The sequence below is a fragment of the Lemur catta genome, chromosome 12 (assembly GCF_020740605.2).
Source record: "Lemur catta isolate mLemCat1 chromosome 12, mLemCat1.pri, whole genome shotgun sequence".
Classification (NCBI taxonomy): Eukaryota; Metazoa; Chordata; class Mammalia; order Primates; family Lemuridae; genus Lemur; species Lemur catta.
The window spans coordinates 21,629,870-21,651,093 of NC_059139.1; the positions used below are offsets into that span (position 1 = coordinate 21,629,870).

The window sequence follows — 21,224 nt, forward strand, 5'->3', positions numbered from 1 at the left end:
TAGGGATGAAGAAAACAATATCTGAGATGAAACTATACTTCATGGTATTACCAGTTGTTTAGACACTGTAGAAGAAAATATTAGTGAACTTGAAGACATAGAAACTATCCAGATGAAACACCCAAAGAAATAGACTGAAAAAAAAAAAATAACAGTGCACCAGGGAGCTATGAAACAACTTCAAGCAGCCTAATATACATGCAATTGAAGTCCACAGAAGGGTTGAGGTGAGCAAAATCTATCTGAAGAAATAGTGGCCAAAATTTGACGAAAACTATAAACCCACACATCCAAGAAAAATGAATCTCATGCACAAAAAACATAAAGAAAACTACTCCAAGGCATATCACAATCCAATTACTCAAAATCAGTGATAAATAGAAAATCTCAAAAACAGTCAGAAAAATAAGACATATTACATTCAGAACAAAAATTAAATGAAGCAAACTTTTCACTTACTGCAACCCAGAAGACAATGGAGCAACATCTCTGAGGTACTGAAAGAAAAAAAAAGTCTATCAACCTAGAATGGGATATTCTTCTTTGAAACCTGGTAAAGAGGTGGTAGAGAGGGAACCAGATCATCACTTTCCCACTTCTAATTATGGGTGACTATTGACTTATCAAAAAGAATCTAAATGCTGGATCACATGGTAATTCTATTTTTAACTTTTTGAGGAATCTCCATACTGTTCTCCCACCAACAATGTATAATGGTTCCCTTTTCTTCACATCCTCACCAATGTTTGTTATCTCTTGTCTTTTTGGTAATAGCCATTCTAACTAAGGTGAGGTAATATCTCATTGTGGTTTTGATTTGCATTTCCCTGATGATTGGTTACCGAGCATTTTTTAATATACCTGCTGACCATTTGTAGGTCTTCTTTTGAGCATATCTACTCAGGTCTCAATTACTATATGATCCAGAAATCCCACTACTGGGTATATATCCACAGGAAATAAAATCAGTATGTCAAAGAGATATCTGCACTCTCATGTTTATTGTAGGACTATTCACAGTAGCCAAAATATGGAATCAACCTAAGTGTCTATCAACAGATGAGTGGATAAAGAAAATGTGGTATATATACACAATGGAATACTCTTTAGACATAAAAAGAGAATGAAATCCTGCCATTTGGGACAAGATGGATGAACCTAGAGGACATTATGTTTAGTGAAATAGCCAAGCACAAAAAGACTCCTATGTAGAATCTAAAACAGTTGATCTCATAGCAGTAGAGAGTATAATGGTGGTTACCAGATGCTGCGGTGGTCAGGGGAGAGGGGGAATGGAGCGATGTTGGCCAAAGAATACACAGTTACAGTTAAATAGAAGAAATAAATTTCAAGAGGTCTCTTGTACAGCAAGGTGATTATAGTTAATGATGGTATACTGTATTCTTGAAAAACATAAACAGAATGGATGTTACATGCTCTCCCCACAAAAGTGATAACTATGTAAGGTAATACATTTATTAACTAGCTGGATTTAACCATTCCACAATGTATATATACTTCAAAACATCATGTGGTACATGATAAAAACACACAATGTTATCTGTCCATTAAAAAAAATAAAATTTTAAAAATTACAATAAAATAATAAAAAGCAGAACCTAAAAGCTATACATAAAAAGTCATCCCAAGTTAGTCTGCAATAATATAGAGGAAGGAACAGCATATGGGCTGATATTCAAAACCATTCCTTGAAGACTGTTAGACCTACGTCTGAATGCTACAATTGCTCCTTTGAACATTGTAAACAAGCAAGGAAAGGAGTAGGAATGCCAACTCTTGACTATGAGACAACCAGAAGAACCTAGGATTGTATGTTCCTAGTCCATTCCTCATTGAGTCACATGCAAATCTAGAAGGTAACAGGGCGTTAAGATTACCTGTGTTGTCCTTAAAAAACAATAGGGGATCTAGGGCAATGTTTTTTAACCTCAGCTGCACATTAGAATAACCTGTGGAACTCTGCAAAAATAACAACATCTGGATCTCAATCCAGACCTATTAAATCAGAATTCCTAGAGGGAGGAACCCAGGGATTGGAATGTTTTTAAGCTTTTCAAGAGATTCTAAAACAGCTAAGGAAACAATGCATCAAGAGTTTATTCTGTGGCAAAATTACCAATTGGAAATGTCACTGTGTGGTGTTTTTTTTTTTTCTCATGCACATCCATAACCTTAGAAGGGAAAAGTAGTCAATCCCTATAACTGCGCCTCCCCCAATTTTCCCACATCCTTATTGTCTTTTTATCAGGATTTTCTTAAAGGGGAAGAAGAGCTAACAACTATCTTTCTTTCTTTATCTCTCCCTTTCCTTCTGAATGTGTTTCAGAGTGGGAGTTGGGAAAAGCTACTTCTTTGTTTTAGAATAGTGATTCTCAAACTTCAATATGTCAAAATCATCTGGGGGTCTTGTTAAAACCTAAATTGCTGGGTCCCAGCCTCAGAGTTTCTGATCCAGTAGGTATCAGGTGTGGCCAGAGAATGTGCACGTCTAGGAAGCTCCCAGGTGATGTTTATGCTGCCTGCAGGGAGCACATTTTGACAGCCACTATTTTAGAGGGTTTGCCATGATTAGCTTGAGTCATTTCTCAACAGTAGAAGAGATGGAGTTCAACAATTAAAAAAAAGGAAACGCTTAAGCCCAGATCATGAACCTTAGAGACTGGAGTAGGAGAAAGTTTGGAGATTCCAGAAGAGGTTCCAAGCTTGCCTGCATGCAGTGTCCCTGAGTGAGGACGCCTGGGTGGGTGTCTGTGACGACTGGGCATCAGGGACCCTCACGATGAGACACTCGACAGAGGGGCCCAGGGCTAAGCGCAGCATGAAAAGAGAGAGGCTGCTGGGGGAGCTGCCCAATTTGTCAGGCCACTCAGACCTGGACAAGCAACAGTGGCAGGGTGCCAGCATGGCAAGGGGACCAGGGCCTTCCTGCTCTTCTCTGGACTACGTGAGCCCTAGGATAGAGCTGAAGAGGAGGAGGTCACCAAAGTTGATTGGTCTTACTGCCTCTCCAACTTAGTCAGGGGAGCCTTAAGCCAGGTTTAATTTGATTTCGAAAAATACTGAAATGTGATCAGTTTTGCCCTCAGAATGCTGTGAAGTAATCCAGACCCGTTTTAATATCTTCTGCCAAAACAAGTCCCCATTTATTCTTTGACCGGGAACCCTGCTTGTTACCCTGACTACAGAGGTCCCCTTCCCTGGGGCGAAGGTCACGGGAGTATTCCCCCCCACGCATGGAGAATGGCCACTGCCAGGTTGTGAGTGTGTGGAATGTGCAGAGGAGGAGCAGAAAAACGTCTGAAACGGAGCTTACGGAATACTGCAGGGTATTCCAACTGAGAATGGCTTTCTTACTGTTAAATTTACGTTAGTGGTCAGAAAAGGAATTAATGACTCATTTGTGGGTTCAAGCTGCATATAATTTTACAGGCCTTAAGTCAGGAGCTGGGGATACAAAAATGGATTAGACATGAATATAGTTCTCAAGAAGTATTCAGTTTAAGCCAGGTGTGGTGGCACAGGCCTGTAGTCCGAGCTACTAGGGAGGCTGAGGCTAGGATTGCTTGAACTCAGGAGTTCAAGGCTGCAGTGAGCTATGATGATGCCGTAGCACTCTAACTTGGGAGACAGAGTGAGACCCTGTCTCTTAAAAAAAAATTTAATCTGAGGGAGTTGGTGGAAAAAAAGAAATATTCAGTATAGAGGAGAGAGAGTTATTGATTATTATGTTTGTCTAAGCTTATACGTATAAGTAAGACTTTATACTACGTTGCCCACCAATTTCAGTTCTCAGGGCAATGGTCAGTTAGACAACACTGAAGACCTCTGTAGGTCAAACCATTCTGACTGTTGCTTCCACTTTGCTGCTCATCGTCTTAACTTTTCCTACCTCACTTCTGGTAATCCAGTGTCACCAGTGGGCCCCTGCCACCCTGGAGCCCCACTATCGCCACTGAATTCAAGGAGTCTAGTTCAATGAGGGGAGTTCCCACTTCCATCTCTGTCCTGCTGACAGCAGCTACCACAGAAGTCTTTAAGGATGCCCAGAGTCCTCTCATGAATATGTTTCTTGCTGCCTTGTTGAAAGGAGTGTCCTTTCAACCTCCCTGTGCACGCAGTTAGAGGTGGGTGAGCAGATCTTACATGGTAAATCTACTTTATGATTCCTATTGTCCCAAGCCTCACAGTACTGTCCCTTGTAGTGTAACAAGGAATTTCTGGCATTTCAATTTCATTTTATCTAGGATACTTTGGGTCCCTGTTTCAGGCAACCAACAAGCATACTGTTAGAGGCACTTCCTGGAGCTTGAGGTACCATACCAAGTCTAGAATCTCTGCATAGTATACTCATATCAACAAATGTGACCAAACCAACATTATGTTTTTTCTACCCTGATCCAGCATTCTTAGGATCCATTCCCATAAATACTCCCAAGTTCCATCAATAAAATTGGCAAACTCTTATAAGTCTTTTTGTGTGCAGTGCACTTCCTCATGGGTCACACTTTGTGTCTTACTCCCTGGGGCCTGCCAGCACTTAGTCATCTTATGCCAGCACTGTCATCTTATACCAGTGGAGGGAGGTCCTTAGGAGGACCAAGAGTCCCCTGCAAGGCACCTACCTCAGCGGAGGACATCACACTTTCTTTAGGCAAGAGGAGGCTAACCTCCTCCAATGGAGAGCAATATAGTGCTTTTTAAAATACTGAGAAAAGATTTTTCACAAAGAAAGTTTGGGAATAGTTTAGTTATAATTACATTGAAAAATCACGATGATTGTTAATTCCAATGGAGACAAAAAAAGCAACCAGAGTTATTGAAATATGAAGCAAAAGGTTTGGTTAAAAGATTCAAATGTGCCTATGGGAAGAAGAAATATAAAGGGTCCAGCTATTGGGTTCATAATAGATCCTTTCATAGTCTCCTATCAATTCCCTTTCTGACAAATGGCCTATGTTTAGACCTGTGGTCCTCAACATTGGGGAAGGAGATGTTTGCCCCCAGGGGATATTTGACAGCGTTTGGAGACAGTTTTGGTTGTCACAGCAGGAGTAGGGGTTGCTACTGGCATCTAATGGGTAAAGGCTAGGAATGCTGGTGAACAAACATCCTACCATATAGCCCCCACAACAATGAATTATCTGGCTCAAAATGTCAATAGTTCCAAGGTTGAGAAATTGTAATTTAGCCTGAAGTGACTACTCAGGTTAGCGATGCAGCCTGAGGACCCCAAGAGGCTCAGGCTCTTTCGTGTGTTGGGCTGTTATTTAATTGACTCTTTCAGCTTACTCCATAGATTTCCAAAGAGTGGAATGTTAGCCAATATCTCTGAATTCTTTTCTAATTCTATCACTGACTTGCCAGCTGAACTTGGATAAGCTGCTGTACTTCCCCCCAACTTGGTTTCTTTAGTTGTCAGAAGTCTGTGAGTATAACTTCCTAGTTGTGCTCATATCCCCTTTTCCAGCCTCTGCCTCCTGACATAGTCCCCCCCCCCCCCCGGGTTATCAACTGTTTCCATATCTCTAAACCCAATTAGCATTTTCTGTTCTTTTTCTTCCTTGACCTCTCATTAGACACAGCCTCTGTCTTTTTCTCTTACATTTCTTAGATTTCTTGGCTTCTATTTCACATGCTCCTAATTTTCCTCCCCCACTCCAAAGTTCTAGTTCTCACTGTCACATAGAGACTTGCCACCCTCTACCAGATCATTCGACCTCAGAGTTCCCCCAGGAATCCATCCTCTTCTCAATCTGTACTTTTTCTCCAGACAGTCTTGTCAATATCAAAGCTTCAATTGTCAACTATATATTGCTGAACCACATATTTTTATCTTGGATCCAGACTTCTCTGAGTTACAGATCCATGTGTCCAATTGTCTACTTGACATCTCAATCTGACAATCTCATAGGCATTCACAGTCTTATATGTTCAATGGGGGGGTGTCCTCTTCCCCCCACCTCACTTTCTCAGTGTGCCCATCTGCCCAGACCTACAGAGTAGGGCTTTTGATTCCTCCTTATCTTCACCCTGCTATGCAATCCACCACCACGGACTGTCAAGTCAGTTTCTTAAACATTTATTTAAACCTCTTTCTGCCCTGGGCCACTTTCAACTGGATGACAATCATCTCCTTTCTGAACTATTGCTCTGGCTTCCTGTCTTGATTCATATTACTCTTGCCCTGTCCAGTCAACTCCCCATACTGCAACTAGCAGAATGGTTTGAGTATGCAAAACTGATCTCATTACTCCCCTGATTAAAATTTTCCAATGTCCTCCATTACTCTAAAGTTACAGATCAAATTTTTTGTCAGGAATTGTTTGACTCCTGCCCACCTCACCAGACTATAAAGCACTATTCATTCCACCTCCCTGTGTTAAAAGCACTTCATCTTCTTTCTGTCCTGCAAAAGCATCGTGCTCCTTCCTGCCTGGCATCTTCACCATGGCTGCTCCTTCTTTCTGGAGTGCTCTTTCCTTCCCTTCCCTTTTCTTCCCCCCTTTACCTGGCTACTGAATTTCCTTTCTTCAAAGATACTGTAGTTTATAAGGTACACCTTTTGTTAGCAGCTTCCTAGAGAACAATATACTATTTAATTAAATATACATATAGCAATTGGAAATCCATATTAATCTTAAAAATCTTTACTTTGAAAAGTAAAGATTAGATTAGAATTAAATTAAATATGCTCATAGTTAAAAGTTACTTCCTTTCACATGGTTTTATAACTTTCTATTTTACTTTGTTTTCCTTCTTATTATAATTATAATAATACAATTTATGAGAATTCTAATTTTTTAAATGTCTCTCTCATCTGTTAGAATGTTGAGCTCTGATAGACGGTATTGACCACTAAATGTCTAGCACATGGCACAAAGTTGATACTCAATAAATATGTGTTTAATAAGTGAATAGTATGCTAAGATGAACCAACATGTTTATTAAATAATTCAGAATTGCTCAATTTCCCGTTATATAATGTGCAAGCCTGGCTCATGTACCTACCCCGTACTGGTTTTTATTGATGCTGTAACAAGTTACAACAAATGTAGTGGCTTAAAAAAGGACAAATTTATTCTCTCACAGTTCTGGAGATCAGAGGTCCAAAACCAGTTTCACTGGAGTAAAGCCAAGGTGTTGGCAGAGTTGGTTCTTTCTTGAGGTCTAGGGAAGAATCCATCTGCTTGCTTTTTTCAGTTTCTAGTGGCTGCCTGTGTTCTTGGCTTGTGGCCCCTCCCTCTGTCTTCAAGGAGCATCATTCCAGTCCCTGCTTCTGTCATCACTTTGCCTTCTCCTCTGACTCTGATTCTTCCTGCCTCCCTCCTGTAAGGATGCCTGTGACTATACGGGGCCCATCTGGGTAATCGACAACCATCTCCCTCATCTCAAGACTTTTAATTTAATCACATCTGCAAAGCTCCTTTGGCTATATAAAGTAACGTCCAAGGGTCTGTGGATTAGGATGTGGACATACCTGGCGGGGCCATCATTCAGCCTACCACCCACCCCATTGTTGAAAAATCTGGATATGGAAGAGTTGGATCCAAGTAGGGAAATGAAGCATAGACCAAGAGATGTCACAGGAGAGTCAAGAGACTTAGGTTTTCGATCTGGTGTGGCTACTTCCTAGTGGCAAGACTCTGGGTAAAATCCCTTCATCTCTTCAGGCCTCCTCTGCAAAATGCCAGGCCAAAGCAGGTGACTTCTTACATTCTATGACTATGGGTTCCCAGTGGTTATATGCTAGGCTATGCTTTTACTCTGTCCTTACTCATGGCTTCACATGGCCCACATGGCTTCAGGAACACAAAAGCAGCCCAAGAAAAGGTTTCAAGACCCCATATTCTGCCACCATGAAGGACACAGTGCTTCTTACTGCTAACAGAATTTACCTGTAGGCCCCCTCCTGGTCTCAATTTAGGTGAGAAAGAGGACAAAGAAGAAGAATATGTATGTAATATAACAAACTCTGAACTTTCCACCTTTATGGTTTATTCAAATACCAACATAGAGTAGCCTTGAGACAACAACAACAAAAAGAATCTAAAACTGGAATATCCCATCAAGGTATAACCACTTATTATCCACTCACCCCTTAAAAAATAAAAGAGAAATAATAAAAGAGTTAAAATCATTGTCCATACATCTGGCATGAATAATCACACTCTAGATAACTTAGTCATGCACAAGACTAAACAAAAAATATAGTCTTAGACACTAGTAAATTGCACATTCATCTAGATTAAGGGTTTCAGCTGGGTACGGCGGCTCACACCTATAATCCCAGCAACAAAGGATTGCTTGAGGTCACAAGTGTAAGACCAGCCAGGACAACATAGTGAAGTCCTATCTCTTGAAAAATGAAAAAAAAAAAAAAAAAAAAAAAATTAGCTGAGTGTGGTGGTGCACATTCCTGAGTAGTCCTAACTACTCAGGAGGTTGAGGCAGGAGAATCACTTGAGCCCAGGAGTTCCAGGCTACAGTGAGCTATGACTGCACCACTGCACTCCAGCCTGGGTGACAGAGTGAGACCCCATCTCTAAAAATAAATAAATAATAATAGAGTGAGCATTCCAGAGAAGATCAAAGTAGAGGACTTTCATTATAGCTGGTCTTTCAGCCTGCCTGGCAAGAGCAAGTAGCCAATGAGTGTGAGATGAATTGAATCAAGTTCCCACAATATTCTTCATAATGTGTGAATGTATACATGTATTTTTGGAGCAGATCACGTCCCTGGGTAAGACTAGAAGCACTGAAACATCAAAGCTGTGTATGTGTGGGGTGGAGGTTATTAGGGTGAACATACCAAAAATTTAACAGCAGAAGGCTTTCAGGGTACGCCCTAGGTTTTTCTTGCTTTTCAATAGCTCCTTGAAATATTAAGAGAGGGAGGGATGGAGAGAGAGAGAGAGAAGGAGTGAGAGAGAAAGTGAGAGAGGGAGAAATTTCATGGAGATAAAAACTAGTAAAAAAGAGTGTAAAGGTGAGTCAAATAAAACAGGGATAAGAGGTGTCCATAGAAGTAACCTGTGGTTTAGGAGGAATAATCAGGGCAGGGCTGATCTTCATTTTAGAACTGATTGAAGGAAGCAGTCTTGAGTTTGGTTTGGTTTTAACTAAAGCCCTGGCGCCCTCTAGCGGGACGACAGAGTAGTGTCTGTAGCGGAGTGTGTTCTCTTCGGAACTGTTCTCGCTTTGCAATCAAAATTGTTTGCTTCCCTTTATAAGTTTTGGATACCATGTTTCTTTTTTTACTAAGTGTTTTTATCTCCTCTTATTGAAGGTCACATCTTCTTCATCTCTCTAGGTAAAGCCAGGAACTCTGCATTACCCCAGGAGTGAAGACAGTTATGCTTAAGATACTTTTGTTTCAGTTTAGTCCCAGATTGTGAAAACATTTCAAATTTCCTAAGCAAATCCTTAGAAGTGTAACTTACACTAGCGAAGTTGACCTGGCATTTAAATAAACTGTAACTTGAGAAGTAATCCAAAGGGGTTTCCACTCATTCCCTTAGAAGACTTCTTAGAATTTACTTCTGTTGTTCTGAGAAATATCTGATAAAGGGTTCTGAGTATAATAGTAGTGAAAATAGAGATCTGATGGTCCAAAACCAGCCCTATGGTATCACTCTGTTCCACCTGAGTCTAGGTAAAGAGAGAGTGGGATATATGTGATCAATTTGTTGAAGTGCTTTGGGCTAGACAGGTGGCATTTAATGTCTACGACGTCTGCTCGCCAATTATATGCTGTTTAGCTCCACTTCTCAGAATACACCAACTGGGGGCAACACTGAACCCAGAGTCCTGTTATATGAAGAGCCTTCGAAAATGCTGACAATCACAGACACCACATAATCGATCAGCTAATTAAAGAAGGAAACGCGGAGCTCGCGTTTGTGTTCTCAGTAAGCACCGACCATCACATTTAGGAATGAAAAGAGGCCACGGTCATTGCTTTTTAAAAAGGAAAGTGGGCAGGAGACCCCACAATTTTAGAAATATCCTTGACCAAATGGAATATTTTTTTTTTTTTTTTTTTGAGACAGAGTCTCGCTTTGTTGCCCGGGCTAGAGTGAGTGCCGTGGCGTCAGCCCAGCTCACAACAACCTCAAACTCCTGGGCTTAAGCGATCCTCCTGCCTCAGCCTCCCCAGTTACTGGGACTACAGACATGCGCCACCATGTCCGGCTAACTTTTTTTTTTCTATATATATTTTAGTTGGCCAGATAATTTCTTTCTATTTTTAGTAGAGACGGGGTCTCGCTCTTGCTGGTCTCGAACTCCTGACCTCGACCGATCCACCCGCCTCGGCCTCCCAGAGTGCTAGGATTACAAGTGTGAGCCACCGCGCCCGGCCCAAATGGAATAATTTAAATGATAAGTGGGACTGAGGAAGAAAGAAAAAAATTTTTTTTCTAATCGTAATGCTTGGGAATAAGAAAGGAAGAGGAAACGCGAGTCAAAGCAGACTTTCTCCCACAACAAAGGAAAATACGGATTACGCCCATTTCTTACCGGAACTTTGGCGAGGAACAGGGAAGTGTCGCCAGTGGGCTTTGCCGCCGCCGAGCTCCCCCTCCCCCGGCGGGGGCGCGGCTGGGTCAGCACCTCGGAAAGCGCCCCTCTCCGCGCGGGGTACGCATGCTCCTTGCGGCCGCCGCCTCGGCAGCGCGGGTGCCGGTGGATCCCCGCGAGCGCCCGCGCAGCCCACTCGCAGTAGCCAACAGCTGAGAGACCGAGACGCTCGCACACCTCCAGGCAGCAGAGCGAGGTGGGCGAAATCTGCGAGCTCTTTCTCTCGAAGGACGGAAACCGAGTCCAACAGCAGCGGAGGAAACCGACAAAGGTTTTTGCATGAGGAGCGGCCCCACGCGCTCTGGAGCCGCGGGGCGAGCTATGTGCCAGTGCCCAAGTGACAGCGGAAACAGAGGTGGGAGGGGAGTCTGAGTTGTAGAGTGGGAACCTAGAGACTCCGAACGTGGCCCGAGAGCCTGGGGGCGCCAACCTCCCGCCTGAGAAGCTGCACTCCTCCGCTCCGCTCGATAGCGGAGGCTGAGCTCCACTCCTGCGCCCGGGGCGGTGCTGCGCGCCCGGACCGCTCCCTCTTCAGCAGCCGCTTTGAAAGCTCCCGCGCACGCCCCGCGCGCTCACCTGGGGACAACACCCGGGCGAACCGTGTTCCCTTACGTCTTGTTCCCCAGAAGCACCTGCGCATTCGAGTGGCTGCTGCAGCCGCGAGAACCACCATGAATAAGGCCACTGGAGGGGACAAGCTCGCAGAACTCTTCAGTGTGATCCCGGACCTTCTGGAAGTGGCCAACACGAGCGGCAACGCGTCGCTGCAGCTTCAGGACTTATGGTGGGAGCTGGGGCTGGAGCTGCCGGACGGCGCGGAGCCGGGGCATCCCCCCGGCAGCGGCGGGGCAGCCAGCGCTGACACGGAGGCCTGGGTGCGGATCCTGATCAGCGTAGTGTACTGGGTGGTTTGCGCGCTGGGCTTGGCCGGCAACCTGCTGGTGCTCTACCTGATGAAGAGCAAGCAGGGCTGGCGCAAGTCCTCCATCAACCTCTTCGTCACCAACCTGGCGCTGACGGACTTTCAGTTCGTGCTCACCCTGCCCTTCTGGGCAGTGGAGAACGCGCTTGACTTCCAATGGCCCTTTGGCAAGGCCATGTGTAAGATCGTGTCCATCGTGACGTCCATGAACATGTACGCCAGCGTCTTCTTCCTCACTGCCATGAGTGTGGCGCGCTACCACTCGGTGGCTTCGGCTCTTAAGAGCCACTGGACCCAAGGACACAGCCGGGGGGGATGCTGCGGCCAGAGGCTGAGGGACAGCTGCTGCTTCTCTGCCAAGGCGCTGTGCGTGTTGATCTGGGCTTTGGCCACGCTGGCCTCGCTGCCCAATGCCATTTTCTCCACCACTGTCAAGGTGATGGGCGAGGAGCTGTGCCTGGTGCGCTTCCCGGACAAGTTGCTGGGCCACGACAGGCAGTTCTGGCTGGGCCTCTACCACTCGCAGAAAGTGCTGCTAGGCTTCGTGCTGCCGCTGGGCATCATTAGTCTGTGCTACCTGCTGTTGGTGCGCTTCATCTCCGACCGCCGCGTGGTGGGGACCGGAGGCGGGGCCGCAGCAGCCCGGGGAGGCCCGGCCGGAGCCAGCGCCCGCAGACGGTCCAAGGTCACTAAATCGGTGACCATCGTGGTCCTATCCTTCTTCCTGTGTTGGCTGCCCAACCAGGCGCTCACCACCTGGAGCATCCTCATCAAGTTCAACGCGGTGCCCTTCAGCCAGGAGTATTTCCTGTGCCAGGTGTACGCGTTCCCCATGAGCGTGTGCCTGGCGCACTCCAACAGCTGCCTCAACCCCATCCTCTATTGCCTCGTGCGCCGCGAGTTCCGCAAGGCGCTCAAGAGCCTGCTGTGGCGCATCGCGTCTCCGTCGCTCACCAGCATGCGTCCCTTCACCGCCTCTACCAAACCAGAGCCCGAGGATCTGGGGCTGCAGGCCCTGGCGCCGCTCCACGCCACCGCCGAACCAGACCTGCTCTACTACCCGCCAGGAGTGGTGGTCTACAGTGGGGGGCGCTACGACCTGCTGCCCAGCAGCTCTGCGTACTGACGCGGGCTGCCGCCGAGGGCGCGCTGTCGGGGCAAGATGGCCCTCCCTGGCGGGGAAAGAGGCGAACGGACTAGGGGACGCTGCCCCCTCGCATCCCCAATCAAGACGTAGGTGGGACGAGGATGGGGAGAAACGTGTAGAAGCAGCCTGTGAACAGGCCGGAGGACCTTCCCCGGAGACGGCGTGCCGCGAAATCAGCTGAAGAGAGGAAGCCGGCAAAGGGACGGGGGGATCAGCCCCCACAGGGCCAGGCCACCAGCCTCCGCTCCCACCCCCATCCTCTCCTTCCTCTGCCCACGGTGTGGGGGCACCCGAAAGTGAGAGAAGTATCAGGAATTAGAGAAATTAGGGCACGAGGGAGTGGAGTGTAGCCAAACGATGCGTACACAATTGAGGGCATTTGTTCCAGCGACTTCTATGAAGCTCTTGAAAGGGCGTTCGAGGGGCATCCAGCCCGGGAGCCGCCCACACAACTTTCCTTTGCGCCTTGGCGGGTGCGAGGCCGCTGCGCCAAGGTCTGACTTGCCGCGTGGCTGCTGCGGGAGCCTAGAGCCTGGAGGCAAGAAACCTTTCCGGAGTTGGAAGATAGGAGTGACCATCTTGGTCGGCCCCTGGGAGAAATGGCGAAGGAGAGGCACCTCCCATGGAGCCATTGTATCTTTTATCATTTCGTACTGGGCGAGCGGGAACAGGCTGAGCCCGACCAAGACTGCACGGCCTCTGAGCTGGTGTCACCAGGGCCAAAACACCTGTCACCAGCGTGGGAGAGCGATGCTCTGGACAGTGGCGTTGCTGAGGGAGGGAGTGGGTGCGGTGTGCTCAGAGGGGCTAAATAGAGAAACCACTGCAGGCTACTGCCCCTAAAGGGAGAAGGGGGCTCACGTGCGCACTGGGTAACAGAGCTGGAAGTGGAGCGCTCCGTGCGCCCCGGAAGCCTGGGAGCTCCAGTTCTCCTGAGAGCAGTCTGGGGTCCTGGAGGCACTGTGTGCTCTAGTCAGCGTGCTGCAGGTGAGCTGGGCCCAGGAGCATCCTTAAAGCGCCAGTGGGAGTAGGGGCACTTTTGCGGCTCCTCCCTCTTCCCTCTTTGGGAATCAAAATCCCCCTTTTTTGAGGCTCTGGACCAGCAAGTAGAGGAATGGCTCCATCATTTTTTGGCGGGGGGAGGGTGGGGGATTGGGGGAGTAGGCTTAGATAGAAGAGCAAGCATGCTACAAGGGGTTCCTGGAAGCCAAATTCCTAGAAGCTGGAGTCTGATTTTTCAAGAGGAGGAGTGGAGTGGGAAATAGAATAGAAGACTCAAGTAAAATCTGTCCTAGAGGGAAGAGAGTACGAGAGAAGCTGTTCTGAGGGTATCACTAGAATTTCAGGTGTGGGGTTCTTAATTGCTCATATTATTGACAAGGGAAGGTAGGAAATAAGAATTTTCATTGGACACTACCTTCGTGAAGTTCATTTATTCTAAAGAGTGCTTTGCACATTGAGCAAACATGATGAATTCTTCCCTAACCTCCAGTCTATGGGGCTGTCTCTGAAGAGCGACTCATATCTCTCTCATGACTACTCTGGTCTGGTTGCAACAGTTTAAGGTGTTAAGACCCTCACAAAGTTCTTTCTTGAGGCTGTTCTGGGAACTAGGATCAAACATCTGGCCATCCACCAGCTTTGATAGAGGTGCTACTGTTCTCTTTGGCAACTTTGGGGTCAAGAAACTGGAAATGCAGGCACCTACTGGCATGGTTATTTTAATACAATAAATAATCATTAGAAAAACATATCCATTTAAGTTGCCTCTTGAACAGTACAACTGTTTAGTAATTTGGTTAAAAATGTACTGTAGTATCTGAGATTTAAGGCTCAACTCCCACATCTCTTATCCTGCTTTCTGTAACACGACACAGTGCAATTTCTGAAACTCATTCTTCCCACAAACACAAAACTGCCTGATCTCAATCCTGAGCAGTCTTGAGAAGTTTAGCTGTTTTAGAAAACAGAATAGTGCTTTTGCCTTGAAATAGTGAAATTCATCTTTCTTTGCCCTTTGGGAAGAAAACTTATTGATACTGATATTAAATAGCAACTGGGCCAGGAAAGATTGTAATGTAAGCCCTGCAAGTCCCCAAAATACAAAATAAACTAAAAAGCAAACACTGGAAAGAGCTAACAGTAGCATGGCAGCATATCCATATATAACACTGATACTGGACTCTTACTGAGAGATTCTTATTAAAGCAACTTGCCATTTCGATTCTGACAATACAGTAATGTGTGGGTAGCTCCGAATTCTTAGGGAAGTGTGTTGAAGTGTTGCTTCTGCTACCACAGACACTAGAAAAAAGAAGGAGTGGAGGCAAGGTCTTCATGAAAAAAACAAAAACCTCTATGAAGAGGGTCACCTTGTCCAAATCCAAAGCTGAGAGCTTCTGAGAACATGACAGGAGGGATCAAAGACCATGACTTCTGTCTACCTAAAGGACAAAAGTATCAACAAGGAAATGCTCAAATCAGTTGGAATCAGCAGTTACTTTTTGAGTCCCTGTTGTATGCCAAAGCCTGTGCTGGGTGCTCAGGTCACATGCATGAACCAGACACATTTCTGACTTCTACGTGTAGGACAGACAGCCATGGTCACAGTACTGTAGGACAGGGAACAATGAGTAGAGTGACATAGTGAGGCTAAAAGAAAGTACTATGGGAACACAGAGGAAGGAAAGATTGGTTCTGCTGGGGAGTCAGAGACTTCCTGGTCAAAATACTATTTGAGATGGGCCTGGAAATATGGCACAGTTTAGGCAGAATGGAGGCTGGGCTGAGGCTGGGGCTGAGGAGGTAGAGGGGGCATTTGAAGATGAGGAAATGTGGTGACCAAAGCTTTGAGGTTAGAATGTCAAATGCTTGGTTGGGGAAGCAAGAAGCAAAGCTGTGTGGCTTTCCTTTCTCTTAGGATTTCCTGGGATTTCTATTGAGAATATATGTGCCCCTGCATTTGTTTTGTTTGTCTGGGAACAGGACTTATTTTTGCCAGAAAGAACATGCTATTGGTGGTATACTGAGAACAAATACTTGGGTTCCCAAAGGTGGTTAAAGGCTTTTTAAATTGGATTCCATCCAGTCATTCAAAACTCTATGGAGTTGAGTTCAATAAGTAAAGTGTTTGCATATTTGAGTGTGCATGTGTGTGTTCATGTACGTGTGTGTGTGTGTGTGTGAGGGAGGGAGAGAGAGAGAGAGAGAGAGAGAGAGACATGCCTGCTTTAGCCTCCTTCCTCAGCCCCATAGCCTATCCAATGTTCCATCTAAAAATAACTTCACTTGTAATAAAGCCCATGCCCTGTAGTTGGTCAAGGATGGCTATGTTTGATTTCTTGGGGGTCCAGGTAGGAAGGCTTTCAGCTGTGGGTCACTTTCCCAGCTTGCTCATCGATTCATTTCCAAATCTTCACACACCAGAACAGTATCTGGAGAAATGATCAGTGAGTAAACACAGAACCTCACAGATGATTCCAATCCTAAACCTTGCAGAGGCCAGGTACAGGTAGGAGAAGCAACAGAGCTGGTTTGGTGTTGCTTCCTTTGTCATGCTGAGGGCTGTGTGACGTGGGGTCCTCTGAGCATTTGCCCATGCTATCGGGTTGGGAGCAGGTATTTTTCCTGATCACTCCTCTAAGTCAGCCATGAACTGTTTTTCCAGGATGGATGAAGGAGGGGGAAAAAACTGGGGGAGGCAGGATAGTTTTTCATATGCTTCATGAGAAAAGTGAAATGATTTCATTTGGGAGTGACTGTGCTAATAGAATAGGGGGACTTGACTGGGGGCAGAAAACGACAAGTCCCTGTGCAGAGAGGGGAGCAAGGCTTGGAGGTTGATAAGTGAAACGTCACCACCCTCAGGCCTGAGAAGACAGCCTAGCCTGCTCTGGAGAGCACCAGGGATCTGGAGAGAATGGGGTAAACTGCAGGAGCCTGGGGCACCTAGTGCAGGATGAGGACGCTGTGTGTCCTGCTGGTGACAAGGGTGAGTGGTGGGCAGGAAGAAGTGGCCCCTCCATTTTAAGTCCCCTGCCCTCCACCCTCCCGTCCCCTGCACACACACAGCAGAAGTGGCCAGATCCATAGGAGAGCCCGAGATACCCGGCCCCACTGAGCACTGCGCCAGTCACAGGTGTGATAACCAGGGGGCAGCAGAGAGCAGACTCCTTAAACAAACAGGAGGCAATCGGGAGAATTGCAGCAGAGAGTGGGAGCCCCAGCAGGAGCAAGAGGAACAGTGAGTGTGAGACATCCGGGATCAGCCTTTTGAGATTGTGGGAGAGATGAGGAGGGGGAGGGAGGCTGCAGCCCAGATTGACAGTGGATCCACTCCCTGGCTGAGCTCTTAGGCTGGTAGTCTTTGGTAGAGCTGCCCTTAGACCTGGGCAGCCAGGCCCCTGCCTGGGTTTCACCATTAGAGGACCTTGCTCTGCCCTTGCACCTTCTCCCACCTTCTAGATTATGCTCCAGTACCTGAGACCTCAGAATTCCCCATCCAAAAATTCCCCATCCAAATGGCCCCAAATCTATTTACAAGGACTTCGTGTGTCCCTTCCTGAGTCCACCCTCCAGAGGGCAGACCAACCACTGCATCTGTGCCCACTTAGGTATGAGGGGTGCCTAAGGGGGTTCGTTTGTTGGGGTGGTAAAGGGTGGAGGGGGTAGAAGTCTATGGATGTGCGGACACCAAAGTACACACAGGACTCAACCAGTGCTGGACAAAGAAGGGTGGGAGGAGCAGGGACGAGGGATAGGCTGAGGGCGTGGCCTCCAATCATACTGCTGCCTCTGCCCCTGCCAATGCCAGGAGTGGGCCTGCACCGCTTGTACACCCAACAGGCGTGTGAAAGAGGACCCACAGCCTGCTGAGGAACAGAGCCTCCTTTCTCTTCTCAGGAGCACTACCCCAAATGAGCTGACATGGCAGGGGCCTGGCCATGCTACTGAACCCACCATTCTACTGTGCACTAGGCAAACAAAAGCAATACCTTAAATCCCAAATGTCCCAGCTCTCACAAGTAGCTCACGTCCTTTCTCCCAATTCCTTTCCAGCACCAAGGGTTGTGGTCAGTTAGTTCACCCAAGGCAATGACTATATACTACAGGACTCGGGATGAAGTAGGAGAAGGAACTACCTAATTTCTTTTAACTTCTAAACACAGGTGGACCAATCTCTATTCTGTACTGATCAGACAGATCTGGAGTTGTGTAGGCAAACAGGTAAGCCTGGGGCAGATTTAGGGATGGGAACAGGACAATGAGCCTTAACTGTAGTGACAATAGCTGGCTCCCACTAGGTGCCAGCCATCAGGCCAAATGCTATCTGTACACAATGCAGCAGAACCAAAAAGCCTGGGGTCAAAGCTTGGCTCTATCTCTCGAAAGCTGTGTGGCTTCAGATGAGTTATACAATGCCCCTCTGCCTCAGTTTCCTCACCTACAAAATGCAGATCAATAGCAGCACCCACCCCCAAGATTGCTGTGCTAACACAGGTACAACACTTAGAATAGTGGTAAGCACTCCGTAAGTGTTATGTTGCAATCGTCAACAACTCTCTGAGATAGGATTTTTTATCCCAAATGTATAGATTAGCAAGCATAGTTTAGGGAGGCTTATTAGTGTGCAGCTGAGCAGCAAAGCCATGATTCAAAACCTGCTGGTTCCAAAGCTCATGACTTTTATTAAACCATGCTGTCTCCCGAGGCTGCTGAAACCCTCACCACGAGAGAAGCAGTGGAAGGGTGTGGCTAGTGAAAAACTGCTTAGCTTGGAGGAGAGATCATAGGAGAAATGAGAGGCTGCTTTTAGGAGGACTTTCACGTCAACTCCAGAGGATGAAACAAGGGAAATATAGAGAAGTATTTTTACTGTGTCAATGAAATGAACTGTTTTAAAGTGGTGAATCCACCAGCATGAGGTGTTCAAGCAGACTTGTCAGGGGTACCATAAATGAATAGGAATTAACTATAAGCAAATTACATATGAAAAAATTAATATAAATAATTAGCAATATTTTGAATATTTGTGAATTTAGTGACATTTATGACTTTCCAACTATTGCATATATGGATCCCTGGTTAAAAAAATAAAAAAACATGTCATAGAACACATCCATGCATCATATGTCAGATGAGTCTGCTTCTCGGGTCTCGTGAAAGCCTGACATGATCTGTGGGAAACAGACCCGGCCTCTTCTACCCCTGCACTGAGATACAGTGAGGAAGGCGTGGATAGGTGCTACCACCAGTGCGTGGAGGCACAGCCCAGAAAAATGATGCCTGAAACATGGAGACTGTTGTGCAGAAGACTGGCTGAAAGTGAAAGGTGGGCAGATAGTGTGGCTGAAGTCACAAAACTGGGCATCCAGTGGGCAGACCTTAAAGATGCAGAGCTCCAGAAAAGATTAGCTTCCTGCCACGTGCCCCACTGTGTCTGAAGTTAGGGTCCACGTCTCTTTATTGACCTAATCCACGTATCTAACAAAGAGAGCCACAAAGCAAGAGCCAATCAGTGCCACTGTGGAGGCTGTGATCACCACGACGACGACGCTGCCCGCCATGTTGACCAGAAAGCCCAGGCCGCCTCCGACCAGGATCTGAGCCAGCTGCACCATGCAGGTGAGGGCGGCACAGTCCACGCCCTTCCCTCTCCCACTGCCGTCTGGGCCCCCTCCGGGAAGCTGCTGCCTCTGCAAGGGAAGCACAGGAACGGTATTCAATCTACAAGGAATTTTCATTTAGGGAAGAGGTCTGCAAAGTATTTCTATGAAGAGCCAGGTAGTAAATACCTTTCACTTTGTGGGTCACCCAGTCTTGGTTGTAACTGTTCAACTCTGCTACTGTGCAAAAACAGCTACAATTTGTAAATGAACTGATATTCCGATATAACTTTATGGACATTGGTATTTGATTTCATGTTATTTTCACTTGCCACAAAATGTTATCCTTCTTTTGAATTTTTCTCAATCATTTAAAAATTTGAAAGGAATTCTTAGCTCATAGACTGTACAAAAACAGGTGGCAGGCCACATATGGTCAGTGGGCCGTAGTTTGCCAGCCCCTGACTTAGGGCTATGGGGGAGCTCCACTCTCCTGCCTGATGCTGTTTTCTCTACCTGTGACAAAGTCTTAAATTCCACCATTAACACATATAAGGGTTGAATGGTTAATAAATGCAATATTATCTCTTCCTAAGAAACCAATAAATACATGTACTGGAAACTCAATAAATATCCCATTCTTTTTCTTCCTTAGTATTAAAAATTCAAGTATTTGCAGAAGGATATTGAATCACTGATATTTAAGAGAAGCAACATCAAAAAGCATTTCAACCTTTCAAAATATGGTTGGTATTTGGTTAATATACTAATATTTGGTAATATTTGGTATTTGGTCTGAACTGGTTGATACTTTTCCATTTATTGGTAGCTCTTAGGTAGGTGCTAGGCCTGTACAAGGTTGTTTTGTTACTTTGTTTCGTTCTCACCACCTCCCTAGATGTGCATGTTATTATCATTATCCCCATGGCAACAATAATAATACTAGCTGCCATATTTTGAGTCTGTGTTAGGTGCTAGGTAGGCACTACGGGAAGCACATTACACACACTATCTTGTTTAATTTTCTGACAACTCTATAAAGTGGGTATTAATATTTTTATTTGCCTCATAAAGAAACTGAGGCTCTGAGAGTTTGATGTTTTTCTAAACTATTAAGTTATTAAAAATAAAGCTTTGTGCAGAAAAATGCATTTATCCTTTGAAGTAAGAAGGGAGAAAAAGGAAAATCATACTTATTTGATTATCATTAAATAATCCTGGCAAGATGAACAAAAAGCTAACCAGTGACAGCATGTCGGGGCTCGGGAGAGACAGGAGAGTGTGCAGGGGACACGTTACTGTGTGCACTTTGCCTGTCACTGGGGTTGTTGAACCATGTGAACATATCACTTCATCTAAAAACAACTCATTCTTGGTGCTGGTTAACAAACAAGCAAGTTACATCCCCAGTGTCACCCAGCTTCTGAGTGGGAGAGGCCAGATCTGAATCCAGCCTTCTCCAAGTCCAAAGCATGGGTGTTTCTGCCTTACCATCCTCAGAGGGACAGTTCTTTAATGGCAACATGCCTGTCATGCACTGGAACATTGGTGACAATGTTTGCCAGGGGGTGTGGATAGCCACAACTCCTGTTTGAAAGATTTTAACTTCTGGTGTGGCTCTGCCCTGCTGCCAGATCAGATGGTGGAAAAGAAGGTCCGAATTGCAGCCACCTGGACATGTGCACAATGTTTTTACAGTTTCACACTGGGATGGATTAATCGCGATGTTATCTCTGTGCCTTTTATTAACACACTGCTGCTCCAGTTAAGGAACTGCAAGCCTATTTTCACGTGGGAGAAAGCTGTACATGTTGATAAGAAGAGGTGGTAATTTTTTTTAGCAGAAATACTGAGATTTAGTGTTCTTATAAGGACTGCTCATGCTTTCCCCTCTAGTCGAGTTTCAGAATGTAGATGGAGTAGGGCCCTCTCAGAGCAGCACAGGGGGGAG

The 21,224-nt window shown here is 45.9% G+C and overlaps 2 protein-coding genes across 2 annotated transcripts in view; one reads left to right on the forward strand and one right to left on the reverse strand.

Annotated features, from left to right (window-relative positions):
- Positions 1-10,918: 10,918 nt before the first annotated feature.
- Positions 10,919-12,724, forward strand: RXFP3 (relaxin family peptide receptor 3). The gene has a single exon (XM_045565805.1). The coding sequence runs from the start codon at positions 11,271-11,273 to the stop codon at positions 12,645-12,647; it is 1,377 nt and encodes a 458-aa protein (XP_045421761.1). The 5' UTR covers positions 10,919-11,270; the 3' UTR covers positions 12,648-12,724.
- A 6,382-nt stretch (positions 12,725-19,106) lies between these two features.
- Positions 19,107-21,224, reverse strand: part of SLC45A2 (solute carrier family 45 member 2) — a 34,463-nt gene continuing 32,345 nt past the window's right edge. The window contains exon 7 of the mRNA XM_045565807.1: positions 19,107-19,363. Within this exon, the coding sequence (XP_045421763.1) occupies positions 19,139-19,363 (225 nt within the window). The 3' untranslated portion in view covers positions 19,107-19,138. The remainder of the gene's footprint in view (positions 19,364-21,224) is intronic.

What these genes read in the sequence shown, in the direction of transcription:
- RXFP3 (XM_045565805.1), top strand. Translation starts at nt 11,271, where the DNA reads ATGAATAAGGCCACTGGAGGGGACAAGCTCGCAGAACTCTTCAGTGTG.